At 39.2% G+C, this 25,952-nt stretch overlaps 2 protein-coding genes across 10 annotated transcripts in view; one reads left to right on the forward strand and one right to left on the reverse strand.

Moving 5' to 3' along the window:
• The window catches only part of DNM1L (dynamin 1 like), a 49,013-nt gene extending 43,495 nt beyond the window's left edge, over positions 1 to 5,518 (forward strand). For 2 of the 8 annotated variants that reach the window (XM_044226509.1, XM_044226503.1), the window contains 6 exons: positions 378 to 455; positions 774 to 806; positions 2,657 to 2,833; positions 2,995 to 3,104; positions 3,236 to 3,395; positions 3,684 to 5,518. In XM_044226509.1, coding sequence (XP_044082444.1) covers positions 378 to 455; positions 774 to 806; positions 2,657 to 2,833; positions 2,995 to 3,104; positions 3,236 to 3,395; positions 3,684 to 3,740 — 615 coding nt within the window. In that variant the 3' untranslated portion in view covers positions 3,741 to 5,518. The remainder of the gene's footprint in view (positions 1 to 377; positions 456 to 773; positions 807 to 2,656; positions 2,834 to 2,994; positions 3,105 to 3,235; positions 3,396 to 3,683) is intronic. The other 6 variants (XM_044226510.1, XM_044226504.1, XM_044226505.1 and 3 more) reach the window with 3 other exon arrangements.
• On the reverse strand, positions 433 to 25,582 carry YARS2 (tyrosyl-tRNA synthetase 2). Of its 2 annotated transcripts, XR_006381251.1 has the most exons (6): positions 24,795 to 25,582; positions 23,830 to 23,997; positions 10,219 to 10,374; positions 9,789 to 9,959; positions 6,736 to 6,978; positions 433 to 1,261 (listed from the first exon to the last, which is right to left on the reverse strand). XR_006381251.1 is itself a non-coding variant. In XM_044226512.1 (5 exons), the coding sequence occupies exons 1-5, from the start codon at positions 25,571 to 25,573 to the stop codon at positions 6,819 to 6,821; spliced, it is 1,434 nt and encodes a 477-aa protein (XP_044082447.1). In that variant the 5' UTR covers positions 25,574 to 25,582; the 3' UTR covers positions 5,511 to 6,818. The 2 variants fall into 2 exon arrangements, 1 of the variants encoding a protein (XP_044082447.1); XM_044226512.1 differs by lacking the exon at positions 433 to 1,261 and having other exon boundaries at positions 5,511 to 6,978.
• Positions 25,583 to 25,952: the final 370 nt, after the last annotated feature.

The raw sequence follows: 25,952 nt of genomic DNA on the forward strand, positions 1-25,952 counted from the left end.
TGACCAACAAGAAGGTATTTTGGGAGGGAAGGTAAATATGCACATAATAGATTTCAGTTTTCTATAAACAGTTGCATAGATTAAAATATGTGTATACAAATCTGTTACCTTGAATTCTTTACCAGAAAAGATCTTAACAGATTCTAGAAATAAAAATGAAGCTTTTGAATTTGGATTTTCCTTAGTTATTCATCTGAAGAAGGCTTTTAACAAAGGTGATAACAGTATAGTACAAGAAGTAAGGAAGAACAAATAATTTTATATCTCATGGTTACTTTACTATTTTGATACAGAGAAGAACAATTTACACTCATAGAATGTTTCTGAATGCATTTTTGGCATCCTTGATTTTCTTTCCCTGCATTTTTTGCCTTTAGTCTTATAAAGTTCCAAGTGCTTTGGCACCTGCCTCCCAGGAGCCCTCCCCTGCTGCTTCTGCTGAGGCTGATGGCAAGGTCTGTTCTGATTCTTAATCTAAGCCTGCATGCCTAGTTGTTTGGTGCAACATAATCATCTGGAAACAACACACTGTACACTGAACATTAATGTGGGATGTGTGCTAAGGTTAGATCATTTTAGTCTAACAGGAATTTTAAATTATATAATAATGTATACTTCATAAATTGTTGACATGCCTTTCTTTTGCTTACAATATAGAAGATGCGCACGGAAAGATAATTTAAAGAGGAAATTATCCTGCACTTTTGAAATTCAAGCTATTGGTATTTAAATTTTGCTTGTTAAACTGCATGTTTTAACATATCTTTTAACAGTTAATTCAGGACAGCAGAAGAGAAACTAAAAATGTGAGTCTCTTGCTTCAGAATGGAAATGTACCTTTGGTTCTCACTGAAACACTGTCTTCAAAACCACTGAAGCTCTTTGTATAACAGCATCTATCTCTTGTCTGTGTTCCATTTTTTAATGTTTCTCTTACCTAACTAATCCTAAGATGGCATTAATTCTAGTTTTAACATTTTTTTAAATAACAAAAGGCTTTCCTCCTAGTTTTGACTTTAATATTGTGGTAGGGAGTTAACAAGATTCCAGAGGTGGCAGTTAATACTTCTGGACATTTCCTCTTTAAAGGTTCAGAGATCTGTCCGGTACTAATGGATCAGCCTCTCCTGCTGCTTGCCTGCACCGCCACGTGGTTTGCCTTGTCACCCGAAACATGGGGCTTAGCATGTGCCTCAGCAGCTTAAGCGAATTCGGAATAAACAGGGACTGGGAGAGTTTGAGACTGTCAATTCTTGATAACCTGTTTGGGGGGAAATGAGATAATCAGTAAATTATTCAGACCTTCCTCTTTTTTTTGTTCTGCCTTTAGCTCCTTTCCTCACTTACTGTCCAGGTTTAAGATTCTGAACCTCATAAGTTTATAAATGTCTTATCCTCTCTCAGCCCACTGTGCTCAGGTTTTATAGAGAACCATCTAAATCATTGCCTTAAGTTTTATTTCACTTGTGGCATCACCCCGAGTTTGCTTTCCTTTTCTTTTCATCATTCATGGTGTAGTTAACAGGCATTTAAAAAACTAATTACTCATGTTAAGATTAGTTTATAATATACTGCTATATTTGGACATAGCATATCTTAACTGATGTATTACAGGCAAATCTGGGCCAGTGTTTTGATTCAGAATGATACACCAAACGGACTTTTTAAAAATATATCTTTCAGGTGTGCAGTATTAGAATTTGACATCTGTATGCACTTTTCACTACAAAGCGATCACCCCCAAGTCTAGTTAAGCATCCATCACCCTACAATTGAAACCCAGCTTCTTCTTGATCTAGGATTTTGTTTTTGAAAACTGACATATGTTTAACACTTGCCATAATACACTTCGGTTAAAAGTCTGGATGCCACCTTAATTCCATTTTAGGTTGTAAGATCTTTTTAAAGAGCATGTAAAAACATTCCCAAATGTTGATCAGTTACTGTTTTTCCCATTATTCTAAACATTTTTCTTTTATAAATCAACTGACATATCCTAGAGAAGAAGGTGCAAAAGTACTGGTGATTACTAGATTTCTTTCAGTAGATCCTTAAGAACACTGAAGAAACTTACCTTGGGTTTATGTCATATTCCACATTTTAGGCAGCTTAAAGTCAGCATCAGCCTAAGAACTTTAAGTGTAAACAGTTTGTAGTTGTATCTTATAGTATTTTGTTGACTATTAAAAATGTAAACTAACTTGGAAAATAGATAAACTCTGAAGTTTTTGAGACATGAGTTCATAGGACTTTTGGAAAGATCAAGTTCAATAGTGTGTTAGGTTACTTTGAAAAAATTAAACTGTTTTCCTTTGTGCTTTTAATAAGCACTATTAAGGGCAGTTTATACTTTTCCCACAATTTACTGTTGGAGGGGTTGGCTAGGAGGAAGAATTTTAAAGTTAGCGAATGATAAAGAAAAATTAAATCTGTGGGCTGAGGCCTTCCAAAGGAAAGACAACAGAACCTCTTATTTACGATAGCTCAGGTTGCCGGTTACACATGCCACATGCCATCTTTTTCTGACCCTGTTATCAGTCTGAATAAAATCCCAGATGGTACTGGATGTTGTGTTCTCCTTGTCAAAGAAGATGAACTTTAAGTTCATGTCAAATCGGATACAGTTGGAATAGGTTTTGGAACATGTTCTTTTCAGGTTGCATCTGGAGGTGGTGGGGTTGGAGACGGTGTTCAAGAACCAACAACAGGCAACTGGAGAGGAATGCTGAAAACTTCAAAAGCTGAAGAGTTATTAGCTGAGGAAAAATCAAAGCCAATTCCAATTATGCCAGCCAGCCCACAGAAAGGCCATGCTGTGAATCTGCTGGATGTGGTAAGCCACGCGAATGGGTTACGCACTAAGAAGATAACCGAATTACTAGAAAGCACTTCAGAAAAACTAAAGGAACTAAAATTCACAAAAACTTACTGAACTTTTAACCGTTTCAAAATGGCACAAAAGTGAAATTTTTTTCTTTCTCTCACTCCATTTAGCCTGTTCCTGTTGCACGAAAACTATCTGCCCGTGAACAGCGAGATTGTGAGGTCATTGAACGACTCATCAAATCATATTTTCTTATTGTCAGAAAGAATATTCAAGACAGGTTAGTACTATAGTACTAAATCAGACTCTAATACTGCTCAGTTATTCCAGAATCTGTTGTAGAAATACATGTGTTTTTAAATTTTTAGGCTTTTATTCTAAATTAATGGATCATCTGATTTGGTTTTGCAGTGTGCCAAAGGCAGTAATGCATTTTTTGGTTAATCATGTGAAAGATACTCTTCAGAGTGAGTTAGTAGGACAGCTGTACAAATCGTCCTTATTGGATGATCTTCTGACTGAATCTGAGGACATGGCCCAGCGCAGGAAGGAAGCAGCCGACATGCTGAAGGTATTACTGTCAGCGGTTTTGAATTTTCACAGTTGGGTCGTAGATACAAACACTGTATTGTTAAAAATGCATTTTTATCCTTAGAGATAGATAGTCCTCCTATAAGGATGAATCTTTTTTTCGTTGGTACTTAATTAGACTTTTAGGTTCAAATTCCAGAGGAGATACTGGTTAATATAAAGCTACCACATATAAAGTGGAGTGATTACGCCCACATAATTCAGATTTTTTTAATATCAAGAACTTAATAAGAATTTACAGTTTTGTTTTGTTTTTTTTAAAATATAGGCATTGCAAGGAGCCAGTCAAATAATTGCTGAAATCCGAGAGACTCATCTTTGGTGAAGAGAACTATAGAATATGGGGACTTTGTTGACTCGAAATTTGCTAGTTACTGCCTACTTGAGTAGAATTTTATTTATGAACTCCTGTGTATTACAATGGTATGAATCTGCTCATTGAAGAGACTGGCTATAAACTGAAAATTTTACTCTGTATTGCAGAACAAATCATACAGTTAATCCAAATAATAAATGGCTGTTTCTAAAGTTGCCCAGTACCTATAAAATACATCAAGTCTTTCTTGTGACCATTTCATTTGAACTTAAAAAGAGCTGTTAAATGTTCTAGTTGTGCAAGCAGTTTGCCTGTGGATAAGATGACCTGTGTAATCTGTTAGTAGTATTAAAGCTGCTGCCCTAGTCCTGCAAGAAGAATGCACAAGACACCATTTCCTACAACTGTAATGCATGCACAATATAAACTGGTCTGGCTTTGAAAGATGTGAGTTGACAGGTTACTCACAGTCATTGTATTCCACCTGTCCTTCGATTTATAGTTTTACTGAGCTTTGCTGCAGCCTTTGATGTGTAAGAAAGCTGAAGGCACAAGAAGGTCTGGAACGTTGACAGTGACGCAGTGTGCATGTGTAGCTATGCAGCCCTTCCACTTCTGGGCTCACGCTACCCTAGTGAGTTAAAAATCAAAGTATCTTTGATCCTTTCTTAAACCTGGAAGGATGAATTATATTGTTCTGCATTAAAAATCATCTAGACTTGATTTTCAAATATAATAATGCAGATCCATCTTTAAATTAGATCACTTACACCATGTCCCAAGATGCACTTGGAACTGGGACTTAAAACCAAATCCTGTGGTGATCACTGAAGTGTATCTTCTCTATCAGTTGGTTAAAAAAAAAAGTTACTTTTGCTTCACACCAACAAAATACATTAGAAAATACTCTATTTTAGAGTGGAACAATATATATAGAGTGGAACTCTATAATCTAAAGAAAAATACCTGGACACAGCCACACATCCGAAGGCTTAGGCTACTAAAATGCATTCAAAGAGGTTGGGGGTGAGGTTTAGAACGTATTCACATTTTATTAAAATTCCCCAGGTGATTCTTGATATGAATTACATTAAAATTTTTTAAAGATAACGGGTCAAAATCCTTAAGGCATTTAGCTCCATCTCTGACAGATACTATATTTCCATAATATAGAATTTATTGAATATGTTAACCTTTCTCCTAAGTTATGACATTTATGAAGAACTCCTGGCAGGGAAAGCATGTCTGGCAACTCAAGCTTACGGTACCCATTTACTAGCAAACAACAGGCTCAGCAACTGACCTCAACCATGAACAGATTCAATCTTCTCTAATATGGTACTCCTTTGAATCTGTGAGCAGTACCTATCTGGAGAGAATGCACACTACCTAAACGTCTGTTAGCACACACTCTGAAGTCACTCTCCCATTCTTCAACCTCAGTAGTCATCCATGACTGACTGACTTCAGATACATCAGATGACTACCATTTCAGCCTTTTAAATTTGTAAGGGGGCGGGGAACTTAACAGGGCACCATTCTCCACATTAAACATATTTCAAATTGGAAATGTTACCTTTAAAGATAGGTTATGGTAATGTACTTGCTGGCACTACACACCTTGTACAAGAAAAGCAGAGGCAAGAAAGGTTTGGAAAGTTAGAAAACCTTCCTTTGTTGGCTCTCAAACTGAGTGAAGCTCTGATATGTTTAGACGATCTCTGACATTTACAGTGGACACCTGTATGTTCTTGCTATGTAAATAAAATTGCTGGTATGAAATGACATTAAAGTTTTGTCAATAAATGAATTCTTCTTAACTCTGCTCCTAGAGAAGGTTTAGATAAACTATAGTTTAACACATAACATAAATCTAATTGGAACATAATACAGCTTACACTGTATAAAAGTTTTAAAAATTTCCTATTAAATTCTCACAATTCACAGAGATTATTACATCTCCAGTTTCACACATAAAGACAGTGATTTGTTCCTTGTAATCCAGGTAGTAAATGGCTAAAATTTCAACATTACATACTTTGCTGCCTATAAGGTTTTCTAGAAGGAATCAGATTGTGAACCATTTTGTATTTGTGTATTTCACTTGGTCCTCAGGGAAATACACTGATATTACCCTGATTTTTGAGATGTGGAAACAGTTCTAAGAATTGATTTGCCTAATGTATAGAGAGCTTAATTAGGTCTGGACTCTAAGTCTGGAAAACTTCCCTTACCTGAATTCCTTATGATATTCTCCTGTGATTGGATATTGGTAAAATATTTGCCTCTGTTTTCACTCTAGTTACTTTTCAGTTTATCTCAAGTTGCAATCTGCTTGGAGACAGACGCTGAAACTTAAAGCTAAGTTTCCAAATTTATGAAATACTGCTGCCTCAGTAATTTGGCAAAACAAGGCTGTGAGTAAATTTAATTGTGCTGAAACACAGGCAAGGGACTAAAAAACTCAATTAGAAACCTTCTGAAAAGTACGGATTTTTGTTCTTTGAAAGCAAACTTTCTACTAGAATTTCTACTGCCAACTATGGCTTAATGTATCTAATACTTGTCTTCTTAAGGAGAACTGGATTTAATCAACAAAATACAGAAAATTCAGAAAAAATTCAGAAATTTACAAGTTTCCAATACTATTTTTCACATTTCTAATGTGAACACTAGAAGCCCTGCTGGTGTCTGTGAGTCAGATCAGGGAGATGAACCCCCGTTATAAAAGTATCCATGAGTCCTTACGCCACCCTCTTTTTCACTGTTCCTCCTCATCTCTAAAAAGGGAACAAAAAGGATAGGATAGTTCTTCCATGAAATAGAATTTTTAAAAGATTATCCCTGGCAATCATAGTTCTATGGTAGTCTGTAACACCTGCGGCTCAACAGATAAAATACCACATTATTACACCAGCACTTGTCTTAACCACCCTGTGGAAATAAGAAAATTACTCACACTCTGAGACCTAGAGAGTACTCCATTCTCTACAGTTTGACTTACATGAGGAAAAGTGTAAGTTCTGGAGCCAGCCTTTGGTACATCTTAGGAGATGGGTAAGTTTGAACCACCTGAAGGATTTTTCATCATAGCTGAAGCCATTTTATAATGTAGAAATTCCTTTTTCCTATTTTTAGTAATGAAAGCCCATTCTTAAGAATATGTTGTCCAACAACCAAAACACACTCAGGATTCGTTACTTGTCTGTGATTTATACTGACTCCACCTTCTGTGATCATCCGATGCCTAAAAATAGAAATGTTCAATTAGAATCATTTGACTTACATTGCAGAGGCTCTGCAAACCACTCTGAAACCACTTAGCAGTGAATTGTTACCTTCATGTTCACTCTACCAGATTCTGCCTCCCTCAAATGCTTTTTGAAAAGGTGTGGATTTAAGGCATAAGTTTCTTGTTTAGTGGAGAAAAATCTAGGATATTTCATAGCTCTATGCAGAACTCTTCAGTTGGCAGTGGTTTAAAATGAATAGCAGAATCACCTGGAGAGTGATTCCTCAATCACAGAAAAGAAGCCTCCAGAAATACAAAGAGGACAGTGCTGCTTTTTGTGAGTTCCCATGAGATACCAGTCGCAACTATGTAGTCCTGTTATAGAAATCTTTAGGAAACTTATGAAACTGGAAAATCATTAGAAATTATATTATGAGACTATGCAAATAATAGCATATTGTTAAAATTTTGAGAATTTTTTAAAAAGTGAAATGGGCTGATTTCAGAGATGGAGTATCAGTAGCTTATCTAATTCCAGTTTAGTAACAATTTTTTTGATGGTGTATGTAAATAGGTTTTACTTATGTTATTTACTTACTGCCCAATTCATTCAACAAACATTTATAGAGCCTTTACTATACGCTAAATATAAATAGTACTGCAAACTAGTGGAGAGAGCCAGACTATTCCAGAGAGATTAAATGCTGTCACCGGGGGGCACCTGGGTGGCTCAGTGGGTTAAGCCGCTGCCTTCGGCTCAGGTCATGATCTCAGGGTCCTGGAATCGAGTCCCGCATCGGGCTCTCTGCTCAGCAGGGAGCCTGCTTTCCTCTCTCTCTCTCTGCCTGCCTCTCTGCCTACTTGTGATCTCTCTCTGTCAAATAAATAAATAAATAAAAATAAAAATAAATGCTGTCACCGGTAGGAAATACGACTCTGGGTGCACACTGGGTTGGTTGGGGAGCTGGAAATTGTCCTGAAAGAGGAGACATGGAAACTGGGAGGGTGAGTAGCAGTTACTTCCACAAATAGGTTGAGGAAACATAGGGAGTAGCTGGAAAGAAGCAAACAGAAGAAAAGGTCTAGAGCATGAAAGGCCTTGGAAGCCCTTGTGAAAAGCAAATGTTCATTTCCTCTTATCTAAATGTTACCAAATGACAAACCACTACTACACATGGTTTCATAAAACTCAACGTTTTCTATTTAAGGACAGATTCCTTTCTCTTAGGAAGTGTTACTTTGGTCTGTTTGCTATAGTTTCCAGATCATGTTCTCATTTTGCTTAAATGGCAATCTTATTTAGCTTATACAATCTAAAAAAACGTCAATATTAAGAACTCTGTCTAAATCAGATATGCTGTCATCCTAAGTCATGGTAAAATTTCCAGTATCAGTAAATAAACCACTAGAAAAAGTTCAGAAGAAAATAAAAAATGCTTCCACAGTAAGGAAAATCCTTAGAACCAGTGACTCACTCTGGGGAGGTATATGGCACCACCTGCAATCCAGTGTACATGAAATAATGAGCATATTAGGGAATCAGGTGGAATAGCAAGTGATAACAAAGACAATGGATATTTTCTCTATACAGAATAACCAAGGGCTTTTTAGGAGAAAGGTAAAAATCTAAAATAACTGAAAGAAAATAGCAATTTTAACAAATGTCATTTATAATCATGACTAGGGGCTGACAAGCATATGACTTAACGGTCAAACTCCAGGAAATGGGATACCCAGGGTTTTCTGGCTAACTAGTGCTTTTCCTTCTAAATCACTCTATTTCAGTTTTAAGTGCAGAAGCATCAAGTATATGCTGGATTACTTTTTTGTGGAACACTTTTATTCCCTCATAATCCCACATAACTGAGGAAAAAGCACTCTACCTACATCTCGATAAGAAAAATGGAATTCTCTGGGGTGCCTGCCTGGCTCGGTTAGTTAAGTGTCTGCCTTCGGCTCAAGTCATGATCCCAGTGTCCTGGGATCAAGTCCCAGGTCTGGCTCCCTCGTCAGTGGGGAGCCTGCTTCTCCCTCTACCCCTTGCCCAGCTTGTGTGCGTTCCCTCATGCATGCGCTCTCTCCCTCTGTGTCTCTAACAAATTAATAAAATCTTTAAAAAAAAAAAAAAAAAGAAAAAAGGAATTCTCAAGAGGAGTAGTAGGTAATTTATAATACCAGTTTTAGGAAGTAACATCATACGCTTACTTCATTTTCAGAAATTCAACTAATATTCTTTAAAATTTTATTTGTCAAAGAGATTATGTATGCACACAAATGGGGAGCAGCAGCATAGGGAAAGGGAGAAGTGGGCTCCCCACTGAGTAAGGAGCCCAATGCAGGACTTGATCTCAGGACCCTGGGATCATGATCTGAGCCGAAGGCAGATGCTTAACCCACTGAGCCACCCATGCGCCCTCAACAAATACTGTAAACAGGTTGGCCAACCCCTCTACTCCCTCAAATAAAGATGACACAGACTGAATATGAGAGGGACCATGTGAATCTCTTAACTTTGGTCTCCAATTGTGACCATCCATCCCCAAGCTGACTAATCCCAGTGCATCTGCTGATCACAGTGGTCCCTTCAATGTAGGCCTTCCAGCTGGAGGAAAAATGGGCTTAGATTTAATGAGAGACAGTACGGGGGTATGAGAGTTTATAAAAAATTTAGAGTATTTTCAACAATAGGTACTCAGTTTTCACTTTAGTCTTGGACTAACCTAATTTCTGCCAGGAATAAGACACCTTGTGGCACTACAGAAACATGCTGTGAACTGTAACATTTACTGCTGAATGAACAGTGACTGAAAGTTAAATCATCTTACCCTCGGGGACCATCTGGAATGGCATTTGCTTTGCGGCATGTATCTAGGACACTTGTTCCTGGGTCAAGAACTAATTCAGAAAATGAAGCTTCTTTAAACAACTCTCGTAACTCTTGATCAGACATGACCTCCAGGGCATCGATGCTGCTGTGATAAAGGGCTTGCGTACACCTGAAGAACACATCGAGAACCACATCACGGGAGTGCTTATCCACAGACACGTTCTAATAGCCAGTTCTAAAACAGCAATGTTTATCTTGTAGAAGTCATACTTAGCTCAAGATGATCTTTCCCACAGAGGCTATTCTAAAGCACTTAAGTCAGACACGGACAGTCCTTACAGTGGCAAATGACATGATAGCACTAATAAATTTTCTCAAGTCCATTAACTACATAGCTTTATCCAGTGTTAGTTATTCCTAAAGGCCACCTTTTAGCAGAATCCAGCCCTTCTTGTCCATGAACAAGCTTTGTAACTTCTGCAGCGAGTCGTTTCTGAGGGCCCCGCTTTTCTGGCTCTTTAACATGCAGCTGCATGATGTGGTCAATCTCTGGAAGGGGCAGGAAAGTGAAGAGCTTCAGGTACCTATGGGACAAAACACATTGCTTGTGTATACAACACACCTAATTTTTGTCTCCAACTCCCTTTCCCTTCAAAAGACATCCTGCCTACTTTTAAATTTACATATATTTTTAAGATTCATTTATTTTAGAGAGAGTGAGTGCATGCATGAACATGAGAAGGGCGAGAGGGATAAAGAATCACAAGCTGACTCCCCACTGAAAACAGTCTGATGCCGGGCTCCATCTCACAACCCTGAGATCATGACCCATACCCAAACCAGGATTTGGCTGCTTAACCAACTGAGCCACTCAGGCACCCCTAAAATTTATTTTTCATTATGAAAAATAAACATACAGAAATGTACCCCAAATAAGATGCTCATGCACACACCAGCCAGATTGAAGATGTTACTGTTTTGCCATCTTCACTTCAGATCTTTCCTTTTGAAAAGGCATGAAATAATATAGCTCTAGATGCCAACATATTCCCCTCCTTGCCCAGGAATAAGCTAACCTAAATTTGTACCTACCCTTCCTATGCACGTTTTAATACTTTTGTTTTCTGTATATGTACCCATAAATAAAAAATGTGTAACTTAAAAATTGACATTTTAGGGCGCCTGGGTGGCTCAGTGGGTTAAGCCGCTGCCTTCGGCTCAGGTCATGATCTCAGGGTTCTGGGATCGAGTCCCGCATCGGGCTCTCTGCTCGGCAGGGAGCCTGCTTCCCTCTCTCTCTCTGCCTGCCTCTCCATCTACTTGTGATTTCTCTCTGTCAAATAAATAAATAAAATCTTTAAAAAAAAAAAAAATTGACATTTTATCTGTAGCCTTTAAAAAAGAATCTTTTCTTGGTGAAAAACACATAGAAAGTAAACAAATCACATAGTTTAAGGAATCAAAAAGGAAACATCTATGTAATTCCTCCCCATCCAGAAATAACTCATTTCTTCTACTCAAGAAAACCCAGATGTTTTTACATACACTTCCGCCTTTCCAAATGAACCACTCTTCTCCCTTTTCAAGGTAATCTCTTTGTTTTTCTTTAAACTTCTACTACTCTGATATCCCTTGGGAAATGTCGTCGCTTTGTTTTGCCAGTTTTAGGCTTTATAAATGGGATCATACCGAACATATCTTCATCTTCAGCCTCTCTCTGGCACATCTGTATGTTTGGCAAGAGACGCATTCACGTTGCTGTGTCACCGCTGTTACGCACAGCGTTCTGTGCCGTGACTACTTTGTATAAAGTATTTATGTAGACAGTCTACTGTGGATATCTGTGTTGCTTCCCCTCTTGGACAGCTGCTAATAACGCGGCTATGAATATTCCCATGTAGTTCTCTTGGTGCACATGTGTGCTCATTTCTTTTGGGGACGAACCCAGGAGAGGAAGTGTCGGGTCACAGGTTTATGTGCATATGCAGGTTTATTAACACAGACACCTACTTTCCAGAGTGGTTCTGTAAGTGCTGCATCTACGTCTGACCCTAAGTTTTGGATTGCCACGGCCTCCATGCCAAGCACTCCCCCACACAAATGAGCTGCTGCCTGCTTGCCACAGTTGAAGGCTCATGAGCCAGGCAAAGCAGCCAGTCACGGCCGCACAGCAAGTTCCCCTTTTAGAAAGCTCTGGATAGGGGCGCCTGGGTGGCTCAGTACGTTAAAGCCTCTGCCTTCGGCTCAGGTCATGATCCCAGGGTCCTGGGATCAAGCCGGCTTCCCCACCACGCCACCCCTTTAGTTACTAAAGGCCTTTATTATTAATGGTCTAGGGGCACCTGGGTGGCTTGGTCATTAAGCGTCTGCCTTCCGCTCAGGTCATGATCCCAGGGTCCTGGGATCGAGTCCCAAATTGGGCTTCCTCTTTGGTGGGAAGCCTGCTTCTGCTTCTCCCACTCCCCCTGCCTGAATTCCCTCTCTCACTGTGTCTCTCTGTCAAATAAATAAATTAATTTAAAAAAATTAGTGATCTAATCATCTCCTTAGTCCACATGGCCTTGATCACACAGCTCTGGAGACACTGAATTACTATGGCTGCAGTGACACTTTTTAGGAGAGAGACGACAGGCAATACACAGCAGAGGTGATACGCAAAACCGGGACTGGTGGGATGGCATCCAGCGAGTGGTGCTGTGTTCCCAAGTGCTGTGACCTACCTGGTCAGCCAGTTATTGTAAGATGGGAAGGTGGGAAGGTAAGGCAGACCCCACAGTTAACTACAAGTACTACCATGCAGTCCTGCTGACAATACCATGTTCCCGCTGTTCCAGACGCAGCCTATCGATAGTGATGTCGACAGGAATGATGTCGACAGGAATGGCTGGGGGCACTCGCCTGGGCCCCTAGAGACATGACCATAGTGACCCAGATGACCCCCTCTTCATTTCTAAAACTGAAGAGGCCCCAAATGACCTGGAGTCCAGAGAATTCTTTTCATGAGGTGCTCCCCCTAATTACAGGGCAGCCCTACTACATTTTAATGGGACTGCTAAAACCATTTAAAAGGCACTGGGGGGCCCTGACGGGTTGCTAGATGTAGTGGAGATTACTATCCAGGCACCCAGATGCTTCAAACCTATGCCATTACACACCCACTGCCCCAGAGGGGTTTCCCTTTGAGCAAATTTCCCTCAACCAAAAGGAATCCCTACCCCCTCCTTAGTAAACTCCCAACTTAATTTTGTCCTTTTCTGAAAATACACAGATTAAACTCTCCTGGGAGTTATAAAATTTCAGTGTTCCTGGTCACTTAATATCTGGACAGCCAGTCTCTAAACTCTAGGCCCTAATTAATACTAGCATTCTCCCAGCCACAGCCCCCTTCTGCCATCCATCCTCTTGCCGCATGGCTGCCATCTATCCCGACTCCAACCCAGTCCCTGCAACTACCTCTGCCCTCTTCTCTAACCTCAGGGTTGGAAGCCACCTAAGCCTCTACCCTAGGAACTGGGTAGATCCCCAGGACTCAACCCACCTCCCAGAGGCAGCTGCCCCTATACCACTCTGACAGTCCACTGGGACAATAAAAATGCACGGTCCTTTTTGTCCCTATTAGATATCAGGGCTCAAAGTCACTTATTTCAGACAAACCCTCTAAATTCTTCAAAGAGAAGCCCTTCTACCTACAGGGACCATTTACTTCAAATAGCTTCTTCTGGTGGTGGCTTCCTTGACCCTTTCTTTCCCTATTATGGGCCCATATGGATGCACTGGCACAATGCCACACAGAAACAGCCCAAGTTCTTAGTCTTCCTGGGGGGATTTACCAAGTGGATGCCAGTGACTCTTCCTCCTGTGGGCAAAATGGTAAACACCCCCCAATACCAATTTAAACAGGGCACTAAAGGCCTATACCTTGTTACTAAAGATACTGAGATGGAGTCTTTAAGCCCACAGCCTCCCCTTTCAATGGCCCTGTTTGGTCAGTACATAAGTCAGCCACTAATGAATGGAACCTCACCATTTACTTTCAAATCCTTAATACTAAGGTTTCCCCAATTAAGCGATAATTCCTAGTATTACAGAATTAATTAAGGACACATCTCTCTGGGACAAGCAGCATGCTGGCATTCACATTACATGGGTCCCAGAAGGAAAACAGAGAATGGGGCAGAAAACTTAATTGAAGAAATAATAGCTGAAAACTTCCCTAACCTGTGGAAGGAAAAGACGTCTGGGCCCAGGAAGCACAGAGAGCCCCAAATAAGAACCCAAGACACATGATAATTAAAATGGCAAAAATTAAAGAGAGAATCTTAAAAGTGGGGAGAGAAAAGCAAAGAATGATGTCTAAGGTAACTCCCATGAGGCTATCAGCTGATTTTTCAGGAGGCCAGAGGTAGCAGTACCGTGTATTCAGAATGGTGACAGGAAAAAACTACAACCAATACTCTCCCCAGCAAGGCCATCATTCAGAATTAAAGGAGAGATAAAGAGGTCCCTAGACAAACAAAATTTAAAGATGTCCATCACCACTAAACGGGCTTTACAAGAAACGCTCAAGGGACTTTTTTAAGTGAGAAAGAAGAGGCTGTAACCAGGACTTAGAAAATTATGAAAGAATTTCAATGGTGAAAGCAAATAAATAGTAAAGGTACCAGATCAATAACAAAGCCAGTATGAAGGTTAAAAGACAACAACAGGAAAATCACTTGTATCTACAATAATTAGTTAAGCAATACAAAAGACAAAAGGATGTAAAACATGACATCAAATACATAAAACACAGAGCGGGGAATAAAAACATAGCAAAGATGCTTTTTCAATGTGTTGAAACTTAAGTGACCATTAACTTAAAATAGATGCTATATGCATAGGATGCTATGTATGAACCTCATGGTAACCACAAACCAAAAATGTGTAATAGATACACAAAAATATAAGAAGAATCCAAGTGTTATACTAAAGAAAGTTATCAAATCACAAGGGAAGAGAGCAAGAAAGGAAGAAAGGTACAGAGAAGAACTAGAAAAACAATCAAACAATTACCAAAACAACAAAAAGCACCTATTAATCATTACTTTAAATGTAAATGGACTAGGGGAGCCTGGGTGGCTCAGTTAAGTGGCTGGCTCTTGATTTCAGCTCAGGCTATGATCTCAGGGTCCTGGGATCAAAACCCATGTCAGGCTCCATGTTCAGTGGGGAGTCAGCTTGAGGATTCTCTTTGGCCTTCTGCCCTTCCCTCTCCATAGGCTTGCTATTTCTTTAAAACAAACAAAAAAATCTTTAAATGTAAATGGACTAAATGCTCCAGTAAAAAAACACAGGCTGACTGAATGGATAAAAAAAAATCCAAGACCCACCCACATGCTGCCTACAAGAATCTCCTTCAACTTAAAGACACAAACTAAAAGTGAACAGATGGAAAAAGGTATTCTATGAAAATGGAAACAAACAAAAAAAGCTGAGGTAGAAATACTTACATCAGACAAAATAGACTTTAAAAGACTGTAATAAGAAACAAAGAGCATTAACATAATAATAAAAGGATCAATCCAATGAAGATAGAAAAATCACAAATACCAATGCACCAAACATGGAAACACCTAATTACATAACACAAATATTAACAGACATAAAGGGAGAAATCAAGGGGTACCTGGGTGGCTCGGTCAGTTAAGCATCTGTCTTTAGCTCAGGTTATGATCCTGGAGTTCCAAGACCAAGTCCTGGGGTGGGGGGTAGGGTGGGGGGGTGAGGGGGAGAAGCTCAGGTCCCTGCTTAGCATGGAGTCTATTTCTCCCTCTCCCTCTGGCCACCCCCCACTAGTGTGCACATGTGTGCCCTCTCTCTCAAATAAATAAAATCTTTAAAAAATATAGAGAAAAGTCAACAATAATACAATAGAAGGGGACTTTAACATCCCACTTACAGCAACAGATAGGTCATCTGGGCAGAAAACTCAAGGAAATTGTGGCTCTGAACAACATATTGGACCAGATGGACTTAACAGATATATACTGAATATTCCATTCCCAAACACAGAATACACATTCAAATGCACACTGAACATTTTCCACAACAGACTGCATGTTAAGTCACAAAACAAGTCTCAATTTATGAAAACTGAAATTATACCAAGCCCCTTTCTGGAAGGTATGAAACTAGAAATCAATTATAAGAAAAAAATCTGGAAAAAACACAGACATGTGGAGATGTAACAACATGCTACGGAACAACTAGTGGGTCAACAAAGAAGTCAAGAGAATAAACTAAAAACTGCCTAGAAACAAATGAAAGTAGAAACATGATATTCCAAAATCTTTGGGACATAGAAAAAGGAGTTCTAAGAAGGAAATTTATAGCAATGAAGGGCTGCCTCAAGAAACAAGAAAAATCTAAAATAAGCAATCTAAACTTACAACTAAAGGAATTAGAAAAAAGAACAAAGCCCAAAGCTGGCAGAAGCAAAGACATAATAAAGTTGAGAGCAAATAAAAACAGAAACTTAAAAAAAAAAAAAAGAAATGAAATTAGGAGTTAGTTCTCTGAAAAGATAAAACTGATAAACCTTTTGCTGGATTCATCAGGATAAAGAGGACTCAAACACATAAAATCAGAAATTAGAGAAGGTACGACTGACCCCACAGAAATAAAAAGGACTGTAAATCACTACCATGCTTAGGGGCACCTGGCTGGTTCAGTTGACAGAGCATATGACTCTTGATCTCAGGTTTGTTGGCTTGAGCCCCACATCAGGTGTAGAGATTATATAAAAATAAAAAAATAAAATCTTAAAAAAAAAAAAAAAAAGACTACCATGCTTAACCAAAGAGGCAGAAGATCTGTCATGTGCAAACTATAAAACACTGATGAAAGAAAATGAAGATGACACAAACAACTAGAGAGACACTCCATAGTCATAGACTAGAAGAATTAATAATGTTAAAATGTCTGTACTGCCCAAAGCAAACTAAAGATTAAATGCAATCCCTATCAAAATACCAGGAGCATTTTTTATAGAACTAGAACAAATAATCCTAAAATTTGTACGAACCACAAAAGACCCAGAATAGTCAAGATAGTCATGAGAAAGAGTAACAAAGCTGGAAGTAACACTTTTCCAAATTTCAAGATATACTACAAAGCCACAGTAATCAAACAGAATGGTAATGGCACAAAAACAGACCCATAGATCAGGGGAACAGACTAGAGAAAGCAGATATAAACCTACACTGCTATGGTCAATTAATCTGTGATAAAGGACAAATCTGTGACAAGAAAATATAATACAATCCCTTTAACAAATGGTGCTGGGAAAACTGGACAGGTACTTGCAAAAGCATAAACTGGACCACTTTCTTACACTATATATTAAAAAAAATTAACAATGGATTAAAGATCTAAATATTGAGAACTGAAACCATAAAATAAAAATAAACTATTAGGACTATACCAAAATAAAGCTTTCACACAGCGAAGGAAACTATCCAACAAAACAAAAAGGAGACCTACTGAATGGGTTTTTTTTGCAAATGATTTATTTGCAAATGATATATCCAACAAAGGATTAATATCCAAGATATATAAAGAACTCACAGAAGTCAACACCCATAACACTATGCATCCAATTAAAAATGGGAAGAGGACCTGAATAGACATTTTTCCAAGGAAAACATATAGACAGTCAACACATACCAAGATGCTCAACATCACTATCATCAGAGAAATGGAAATCAAGAGGATAATGAAGTATTGCTTAATATCTGTAACAATGATTTGTATCAAAAAGATAAGAAATAACGTATTGGTGAGGATATACAGAAAAAGAAACCTTTGTGCACTGTTGATGGGAATGTAAATTGATGTAGCCACTGTAGAAAACAATATGGAGGTTCTTCAATAATTAAAAATATACCACAAGGATCGGCTGATGGGTATTTGCTAAAAGTAAAGAAAACACTAATTCAAAAAGATATGCATCCCTATACTCTTTGCAGTATTTTTTTTTTAAGATTTTATTTGACAGACAGCGATCACAAGTAGGCAGAGAGACAGGCAGAGAGAGAAGGGGGGGAAGAAGGTTCTTCACTGAGCAGAGACCCCGATGCGGGGCTCAATCCTAGGACCGTGGGATCACTACCTGAGCTGAAGGCAGAGGCTTTAACCCACTGAGCCACCCAAGCACCCCGCAGTATTATTTACAATAGTTAAGATATGGAAGCAACCCAAGGGTCCATTAATAGATTAATGGATAAAGAAATGGTATATATACAGTGGAAAATTACTCAGCAATAAAAAAAAGAATGGTATCTTGCCATTTGTGACAACTCCAATGGATCTAGAGGATAATACACTAAGTGAAATAATTCAGGCAGAGAAAGATAAATTCCACATGATTTCACTTATATGTGGAATCTAAAAAACAAATCAATTTTAAAAACCCCCAAAACAAAGGACAAACTAATGGTTGCCCGAGTGGGGGGCTAGGGGATGGGAAAAATAGATGAAGAGGAATAGAAGATACAGGATTCCAGTTAAGGAATGAATAATCATGGGATGAAAGGTATAACACAGAAAATATAGTCAATGGTTTTTAAAAAAAAAGGACTACTACGGAAAATTATTATATGTCTAACATACTGAACAACTTAGAAGGAATGAAAATTCTTAGAAACATAAAATTGTCCAAGACAATCAGGAAGAAATAGAAAATCTGAACAGATCAGTTACTTGAAATGAAACTGAATCAGTAATCAAAACCTCCCAAGAAACAAAAGTCCCGGACCAGATGGTTTCAAATGTGAATTCTACCAAACATTTAAAGAGCTAATATCTACTCTTCTCAAACTATTAAAAAAACTGAAGAGATGAATGCTTCCAAATACACAGTATACGGCCAGCATTACCCTGACACTAAAATCAGACAAAGACACTTCAAAAAGAGTACTGCAGGCTATATATCCTTGATGAACACAGACACAAAAATCCTCACATATATTATCAGACTGAATTCAACAATACATTAAAAGGGTCATTCCCCACGGTCCAATGGGATTTATTACAAGGATATAAGGATGGTTCAATTTATGCAAATCAATCAACATGATACACAACATCAACAAAAGATAAAAAACTATACGATTATCTTATTAGATGTAGAAAAAGCATCTGACAAAATCAACATCCATTTATGATAAAAAGTCTCAACCGAGTGGGATTATTGGGAACATACCCCAAAATCCAAATATGAGAAACCCAACTAACATCATACTCATTGGTGAAAATCTCAAAGCCTTTTCACTAAGATCAGGAACAAGGCAGTAATATCCATCTGCCACTTTATTTCAGCATAGTACTGGAAGTCCTACCACAGCCAACAGACAGAAATAAAAGGCACCCAAACTGGTAAGGAAGAAATAAAACTGTCACTATTTGCAAATGACTTGATACTATATAGAATAAACCCTAAAGACGCCACCAAAAAACTACTGGAAGTAATAGATTCAGTAAAGTTGCAGAATCCAAATTAACACATAGAAAACTGTTCCATTTTTATACAGTAACAACAAAGTAGCAGACCAGGAAATTAAGAAAACAATCCCATTTACAACTGCATCAAAGAGTAAAATACTGAGGAATAAATTTAATGAAGGAGTAAGAGACCTGCACTCTGAAAACTATAAAACACTGTTGAAAGAATGTGAAGAGGACACAAATAAATGGAAAAATGTACCGTGCTCATAGGTTGGAATAATATTGTTGAAATGTCCATACTATCCAAAGCAAAATACAAATTTTATTTATTTTTGCGTGAAGTACATATTTAAAGCAATCCCTATCAACATACTAACAGCATTTTTCACAGAATTAAGAACAAACAATCCTCAAACCTGTATAGAACCACGAAAGAGCTCAAATAACCAAAGCAATCTTGAGAAATAACAAAGCTGGAGGGATCACACTCAGATTTCGAGATATACTACAAAGCAATAATAATCAAAACAGTAGGGAACTGGCCCAAAAATATATACACAGACCAACAGAATAGTGAGCCCAGAAATAAACCTATGCCTGTATGTTCAATTATTCTATGACAAAGGAGCAAGAATATGCAATGGGGAAAAGACAGTCTCTTTAATAAATGGTGCTGGGAAAACTGGAGAGCTACCTGCAAAAGAATGAAACTTGACCACTTGCTCACTGCACACAGAAAAATAAACTCAAAATGGATTAAAGACCAAAATGTAAGACCTGAAACAATGAAAGTCCTAAAAGGAAACAGGCAGGAACTCTTGGGACATCCACCTTAGAAATATTTTTGGGATTTTTCTCCCCAGGCAAGAGCAACAATAGCAAAAGTAAACTATTGGGAATACACCAAAATAAAAAGCTTGTGCAATGAAGCAAACTATCAACAAAACGAAAAAGCGACTTGCTGACTGGGAGCAGATATTTGGGACACCTGGGTGGCTCAGTTGGTTGAGCAGCTGCCTTCGGCTCGGGTCGTGATCCTGGTGTCCTGGGATCGAGTCCCACATCGGGCTCCTTGCTCGGCGGGAAGCCTGCTTCTCCCTCTGCCTCTGCCTCCCATTCTGTCTGCCTGTGCTCGCTCTCTCTGCCTCTCTCTCTCTGACAAATAGATATTTGCAAATGATATATCTGATAAGGGGATAATACTCAAAATAGATAAACAACTTATACAACTCAACACCAGAAAACAATATGATTAAAAAACAATCTAATTTAAAAAAAAACAAAAAACCAAACCAGACATTTTTCCAAAGGAGAGAGATAGTCAACAAACACATGAAAAGATGCTCAACATCACGAATCATCAGGGAAATGCAAATCAAAACCACAATAAGATACTGCCTCACACCTGTCAGAACGGCTAATATCAAAAAGACAGGAGGTAAGTTTTGGCAAGAATGTGGAGAAAGGGAACCTTCATGCACTATTGGGGGGGAATATAAACTGGTATAGCCATTACAAAAAAGAGTAGAAAGGTCTTCAGAAAATTAAAAATGGAAATTTGATACCATCCAGCAGTTTCACTTCTGGGTATTTACCTGTAGAAAACAAGGACACTAATTCAAAAAGATACGTGCACACCTATTTTCACTGCAGTATTATTTACAACAGCCAAGAAATGGAAGCAACCTAAGTGTCCACTGACAGATGACTGGCTAAAGAAAAATATTATTACTCAGCCGTAAAAAAGAAAGAAATCTTGTCATTTGCAACAACATGGGTGGACCTTGAGGGTATTATGCTAAGTGAAATAAGTCACTCAGAAAAATGCCGTGATTTCACTTGCATGTAGAATCTAAGAAACAAATGAACAGATAAAACAGAAACAGACTTACAAATACAGAGAACTGGTGATTGCCAGAGTGGAGGGGATAGGTGAACAGATGAAGGAGATTAAGATATACAAACGTCCATAAAATAAGAAAGTCACAGGGATGAAAAGTACAGCACAGGCAATACAAGCAGTAATATTATAGTAATTTTGTAAGGAGGCAGCCAGTGACTACAATTATTGTGATGAGCATTTCATAATGTATATAAAATGTCAAATCACTATGTTGCACACTGGAAACTAATCTAATACAGTATGTCAACTATACTTCAATTAGAAAAAAAAGACCAAAAAAATCTGATGCCTCTAAGTGCCTGACATTTTAGTTGCCAAATTATCCATTTTAAAGACGTTCATTTTGAATAAACATACTGCCAGCTGTTATGATACAGTTAGTAGCAAACCAACTAGATCCATTACCAGGCCACCCTTACTCATGAAGTTTCTCTTCTAGAAAGCCCTAGATAACAGACCACTTGGGTGACCCTGTTTCTCCCCTTCCTGTTCCCTAATTCCTGCTTTTATGTTTTAAATTTCCCAATAAAAGGTGAACCTACAAAGCCCTAGGCACCCCACCCTTTGTCTACAATAAGGCTGTGGCCTAGGTCCACACTCCCTCCCTCTCTCTACCCAGGGCCTTTTGTGTGGCCCTCCAGGACCTGTGAGTAAGAAATTTTGTTTTTCAGGGCGCCTGGGTGGCTCAGTGGGTTAAAGCCTCTGCCTTCAGCTCAGGTCATGATCCCGGGGTCCTGGAATCGAGCCCTGCATCGGGCTCTCTGCTCAGCAGGGAGCCTGCTTCCTCCTCTTTCTCTGCCTGCCTCTCTGCCTACTTGTAATCTCTGTCAAATAAATAAATAAAATCTTTAATTTAAAAAAAAAAAAAAAGAAATTTTGTTTTTCAGATTTCCCTGATGGTTGCTGCTGAGATGCATCTGGCAATCATAACAACCACAAAGGTCAGTCCAGCCTTAACACTGGTTCTGGTCAGGGAAAGGTCTGTGGGACTTGCCACAAATGGTATGTGCCCAGGTGAGTTCCTCAAGCATTTCTAGTCAATAGCATCACTAGCAATTGGCCGAGACTGATACCACAATTAAGTTCACTCTCCCAACACCTTGGAACATTTTCACCAACACCTGGTATTGCCAATTCTGTTTCTTGATTCTGGAGGGTACATAACAGTATTTAATTGTACCTCTATCTTGCATTTTCTCATTATTAAGGCTGAGCAACCTTCTCAGATGTTTTGGGTCTTTTGGACAGAATCTTTCTGAAGTGCATGCTCAAGCCTTTATGTTTCTATTGGGTTGTCTTTTTCTTATTGGTTAATGGAATTTGAGTATAAGCTCTTTACACTTTTAGTACATGTAATGGATATTCTTCTACTCTTAATGGTGACTTCAATGAACAGTAGATCTTAATTGTAATTTAGTCAAATCTTTATTTGTATCTCATTTAAGAATCCTTCCCTATCCCAGTTATGAAGATATTTTCCTATTTATCTTCTGAACACATGATTTATCTTTTGTTAGAGTTAGGTTGATAATCTACCTGGAACTGATTTTTGCAAACCGTGTGAGACTAAGTTTCATTATTTTCCCCACATAAGACATCTAATTATCTAAGTGAAATTCAATGAAAAGATTGTTTTATCCCGATGTTCTGCAGTGCCAAAGAGATCACGTGACCACAGATGCTGGAGTCCGCCTGGATTCTCTAATCTTTTCCATTAGTCTCTTTACTAAATCTTAAATTTAAGCCTGTGCTTTAAAACCAAAAATTACTAGAATTAAGAATTTAGAAGAGTTGCTGGATACACATTTAGTCACAGAAATTAATTGTATTTTTATACATTAGAGCCAAATAGAAAAGGAAACTTTCCAGATGTCAGTTCTTGATACATCAAAACTCTAAAGTGTATCATCAAATGTTTGAAATAAATCTAAAGGAAAAAACCTTAATTACTGTAGTTTGATAAGACATATTTTCCACTCTGGAAAAGTTATTTTTGGTTAAATTCATCTTTTTTTTTGTTGTTGCAAGTGTATTTTTCTCATTAATTTATATTCTTTTTTTTAAAGATTTTATTTATTTATTTGACAGAGAGAGATCACAAGCAGGCAGAGAGGCAGGCAGAGAGAGAGGAGGAAGCAGGCTCCCTGCTGAGCAGAGAGCTCGATCCCAGGACCCTGAGATCATGACCTGAGCCGAAGGCAGCGGCTTAACCCACTGAGCCACCCAGGCGCCCTCATTAATTTCTATTCTTTGAAGAGTTTAAGATGTGAATTAATGAGAAAGTCATTTTTTAAAAAGGATTTTCAAAAGATGTTACAAAGAAAACAAACTTTAGAGACAAAGGTAAAATCAGGTTTAGTCAAGTTGATGATAAAAGAAGTGAAAAAACTAGAATACACAAGTGGGAATGTCTTAAGTACTTGTTAGATGTAGATCACAAACTTGGCTCTAAGTTTTCATCAATCACAGTGGTTTTCTGATCTAACCAACAAAAAACCGTTCAGAAGAGTTAAAATTGCAATGTTCTGTGTCTTAAATGAAAACCTAAATGAAAACAAAAACACAGAAACTATAAAGGGGACATACAGATTCAATGGCTTAAAATTATGAGTTTATAAAGTTAATTTTTCTCAGGATACTATGAAGAACTCACCTTTCTACCAAATCATCCTGCTGCCTGACAAAGAACTGATACAATTCAAATGGGGAGGTTTTCTCTCGGTTTAGCCAAACAGCATTACCAGCCGACTTTCCCAATTTTGCTCCAGTTGTACTTGTAATTAGAGGAACCGTGATTCCAAATACATCTTCTCCCGTCAACCTAAGCATAAAGAAAAACTTCATTATGTGCTTCAAGCACAAGTGATGGAAAGTTCTGCAAATCCTTCTTCAGATTTCATTCTGGTCTCTTGCTCTAAGAAAACTTCCTTCACTTTGTAAATCTGAATTTTTGTTCCTCTTAATTGCACTCAATTCGTTTTGACATTTGTCATTTTAAACTGCAATGGAACCAGTGACTCTGAGGTCGTTTCTGCATCACTAGGTCCTAGAAAACTGTAAAGTCCGAGGGAGAACAGGAAGGAAGACTGGGTAAGGGGAAATCAGGTAGAGACGCTAAGAATGTTTTAAGGAATTTTAAAAATGAGTTATCACATGGGTTAGCCCTGTAGTTGAACTCCCTCAAGAAAATGCGATTAAAATCTACCTTATTTGCCAAATATCTGGAGTTGGAAAAAAATTTGAGATGCCAATCAAAAACTAACACTAGCTTCATGGGACCTGCAGAGCTAAATCAGAAACTACTCTAGGAGACCCGGTCGCATTCAAGCATAAACAACGAAAAGCAGAGTTACTAAGGGGAAGCAAAATACACAAGCTGTATTCTGAGTAGTGGTCTTATTTCCTGCAAAGCTCTAGGAATACGTTGCATGCCTAGTATCATTAATCCAGCCCTTCAACTTTCGTGAGCTAGTCACATTAACACCATTACACTTAGCGGAGTAAAACCCACAAGCATTCAAAAAGGGCGTCATTCCCCAAACGTTAATAGTTGAGCACAGGCTATTCACGTGTAAATTATTTGGTCACAAGATTTTTCCTGGGTCTAAAGGAGCTTACTTGTGGATAAACTCGTATCCGGACACGATGTTGCCCAGCTGATCGGATCCACCCAGCTGGACCCGGCATCCATAATGCTTGAACAAATAATAGAAGTCATAAGCCTGGAGCACCTGGTATAAAAACTCTGCCAAGCTCATGCCCTCGGGACTCTTGAGCCGGGTTTGGACGCTCTGACGGCTCAGGAGCGTGCCCATGCGGAAATGCCCACCCACAGCCGTTAGGAAGTCCACCAGGTGCTGCTTCTGGTACCAGGCCGCATTGTCCAGTACTGTGAAGCTTCCCCAGGTCCGCCCATTCGCGAAGAGCTGCTGGTGATTAGCCACCATGGACTCGAGCCCTTGGCGTAGAGCGCGCGCGTTGCTTCGCACGCGCTCTGGTTCCAGCGCTTCCCGCTCCTTGGTTCGGCCGCTGGGGTCTCCCAGGCGCGCGGTGGCACCTCCTACCAGTGCGATCACGTTGTGGCCCGCTCGCTGGAAGTGAAACAGGCCCAGCAGGGCTAGCAGATGCCCCACGTGAAGCGAGTCGGCCGTGGGGTCGAAACCGCAGTAGATGGTCTGGGGAAAGTTGCCCGTGCCACGGTCAAAGAGCTCTGGGAGCTCTATCTTCGTACCCGTCTCGGGGAAGAACTCCTTGAAAAGACCCCGAGCCTTCTGCATCGCCAGCAACCCCTGAGCGCCCGAATGGGCCTCACGCGGTCCCAGGAGCAAGACTCCTGATGGGCCTGGGGTCCCAAACCACCGGCCCCGGGAAAAGCACCGCAACACGGGGGCCGCCATCTTGGCCTCGGCACGAGGGGAATGCTGGGATTTTATGGCTCTCGCCACACCCCACTCAGTGCCAGCCTCCTACAATTTCTACGGAAATTGCTTCCGTGTATTTCTGCGCATGCCTGAGTGGGGCGGGGCGGTCACTTAGCTACGGAGCTTGAGTTCTCAGCAGACGCTGGAGTTCTGACGACCCAAGTGGGGATTGTGTTTACCGTCAGTCACCTTAAATTCTCTAAAACTTGGGGTGCCTGGGTGGCTCAGTGGGTTAAGCCGCTGCCTTCGGCTCAGGTCATGATCTCAGGGTCCTGGGACTCATCCGGCTCTCTGCTCAGCAGGGAGCCTGCTTCCCTCTCTCTGCCTGCCTCTCCATCTACTTGTGATTTCTCTC

The sequence above is a fragment of the Neovison vison genome, chromosome 12 (genome assembly GCF_020171115.1).
Source record: "Neovison vison isolate M4711 chromosome 12, ASM_NN_V1, whole genome shotgun sequence".
Classification (NCBI taxonomy): domain Eukaryota; kingdom Metazoa; phylum Chordata; class Mammalia; order Carnivora; family Mustelidae; genus Neogale; species Neogale vison.

Coding starts and splice junctions, on each gene's coding strand:
- YARS2 (XM_044226512.1), bottom strand. CDS start 25,573: ATGGCGGCCCCCGTGTTGCGGTGCTTTTCCCGGGGCCGGTGGTTTGGG. Junction 9,960..10,218: donor GGGCTGGATTCTGCTAAAAG/GTGGCCTTTAGG, acceptor TGTGTTCTTCAG/GTGTACGCAAGCCCTTTATC. Junction 6,979..9,788: donor ATTCCAGATGGTCCCCGAGG/GTAAGATGATTT, acceptor TTCTATTTTTAG/GCATCGGATGATCACAGAAG.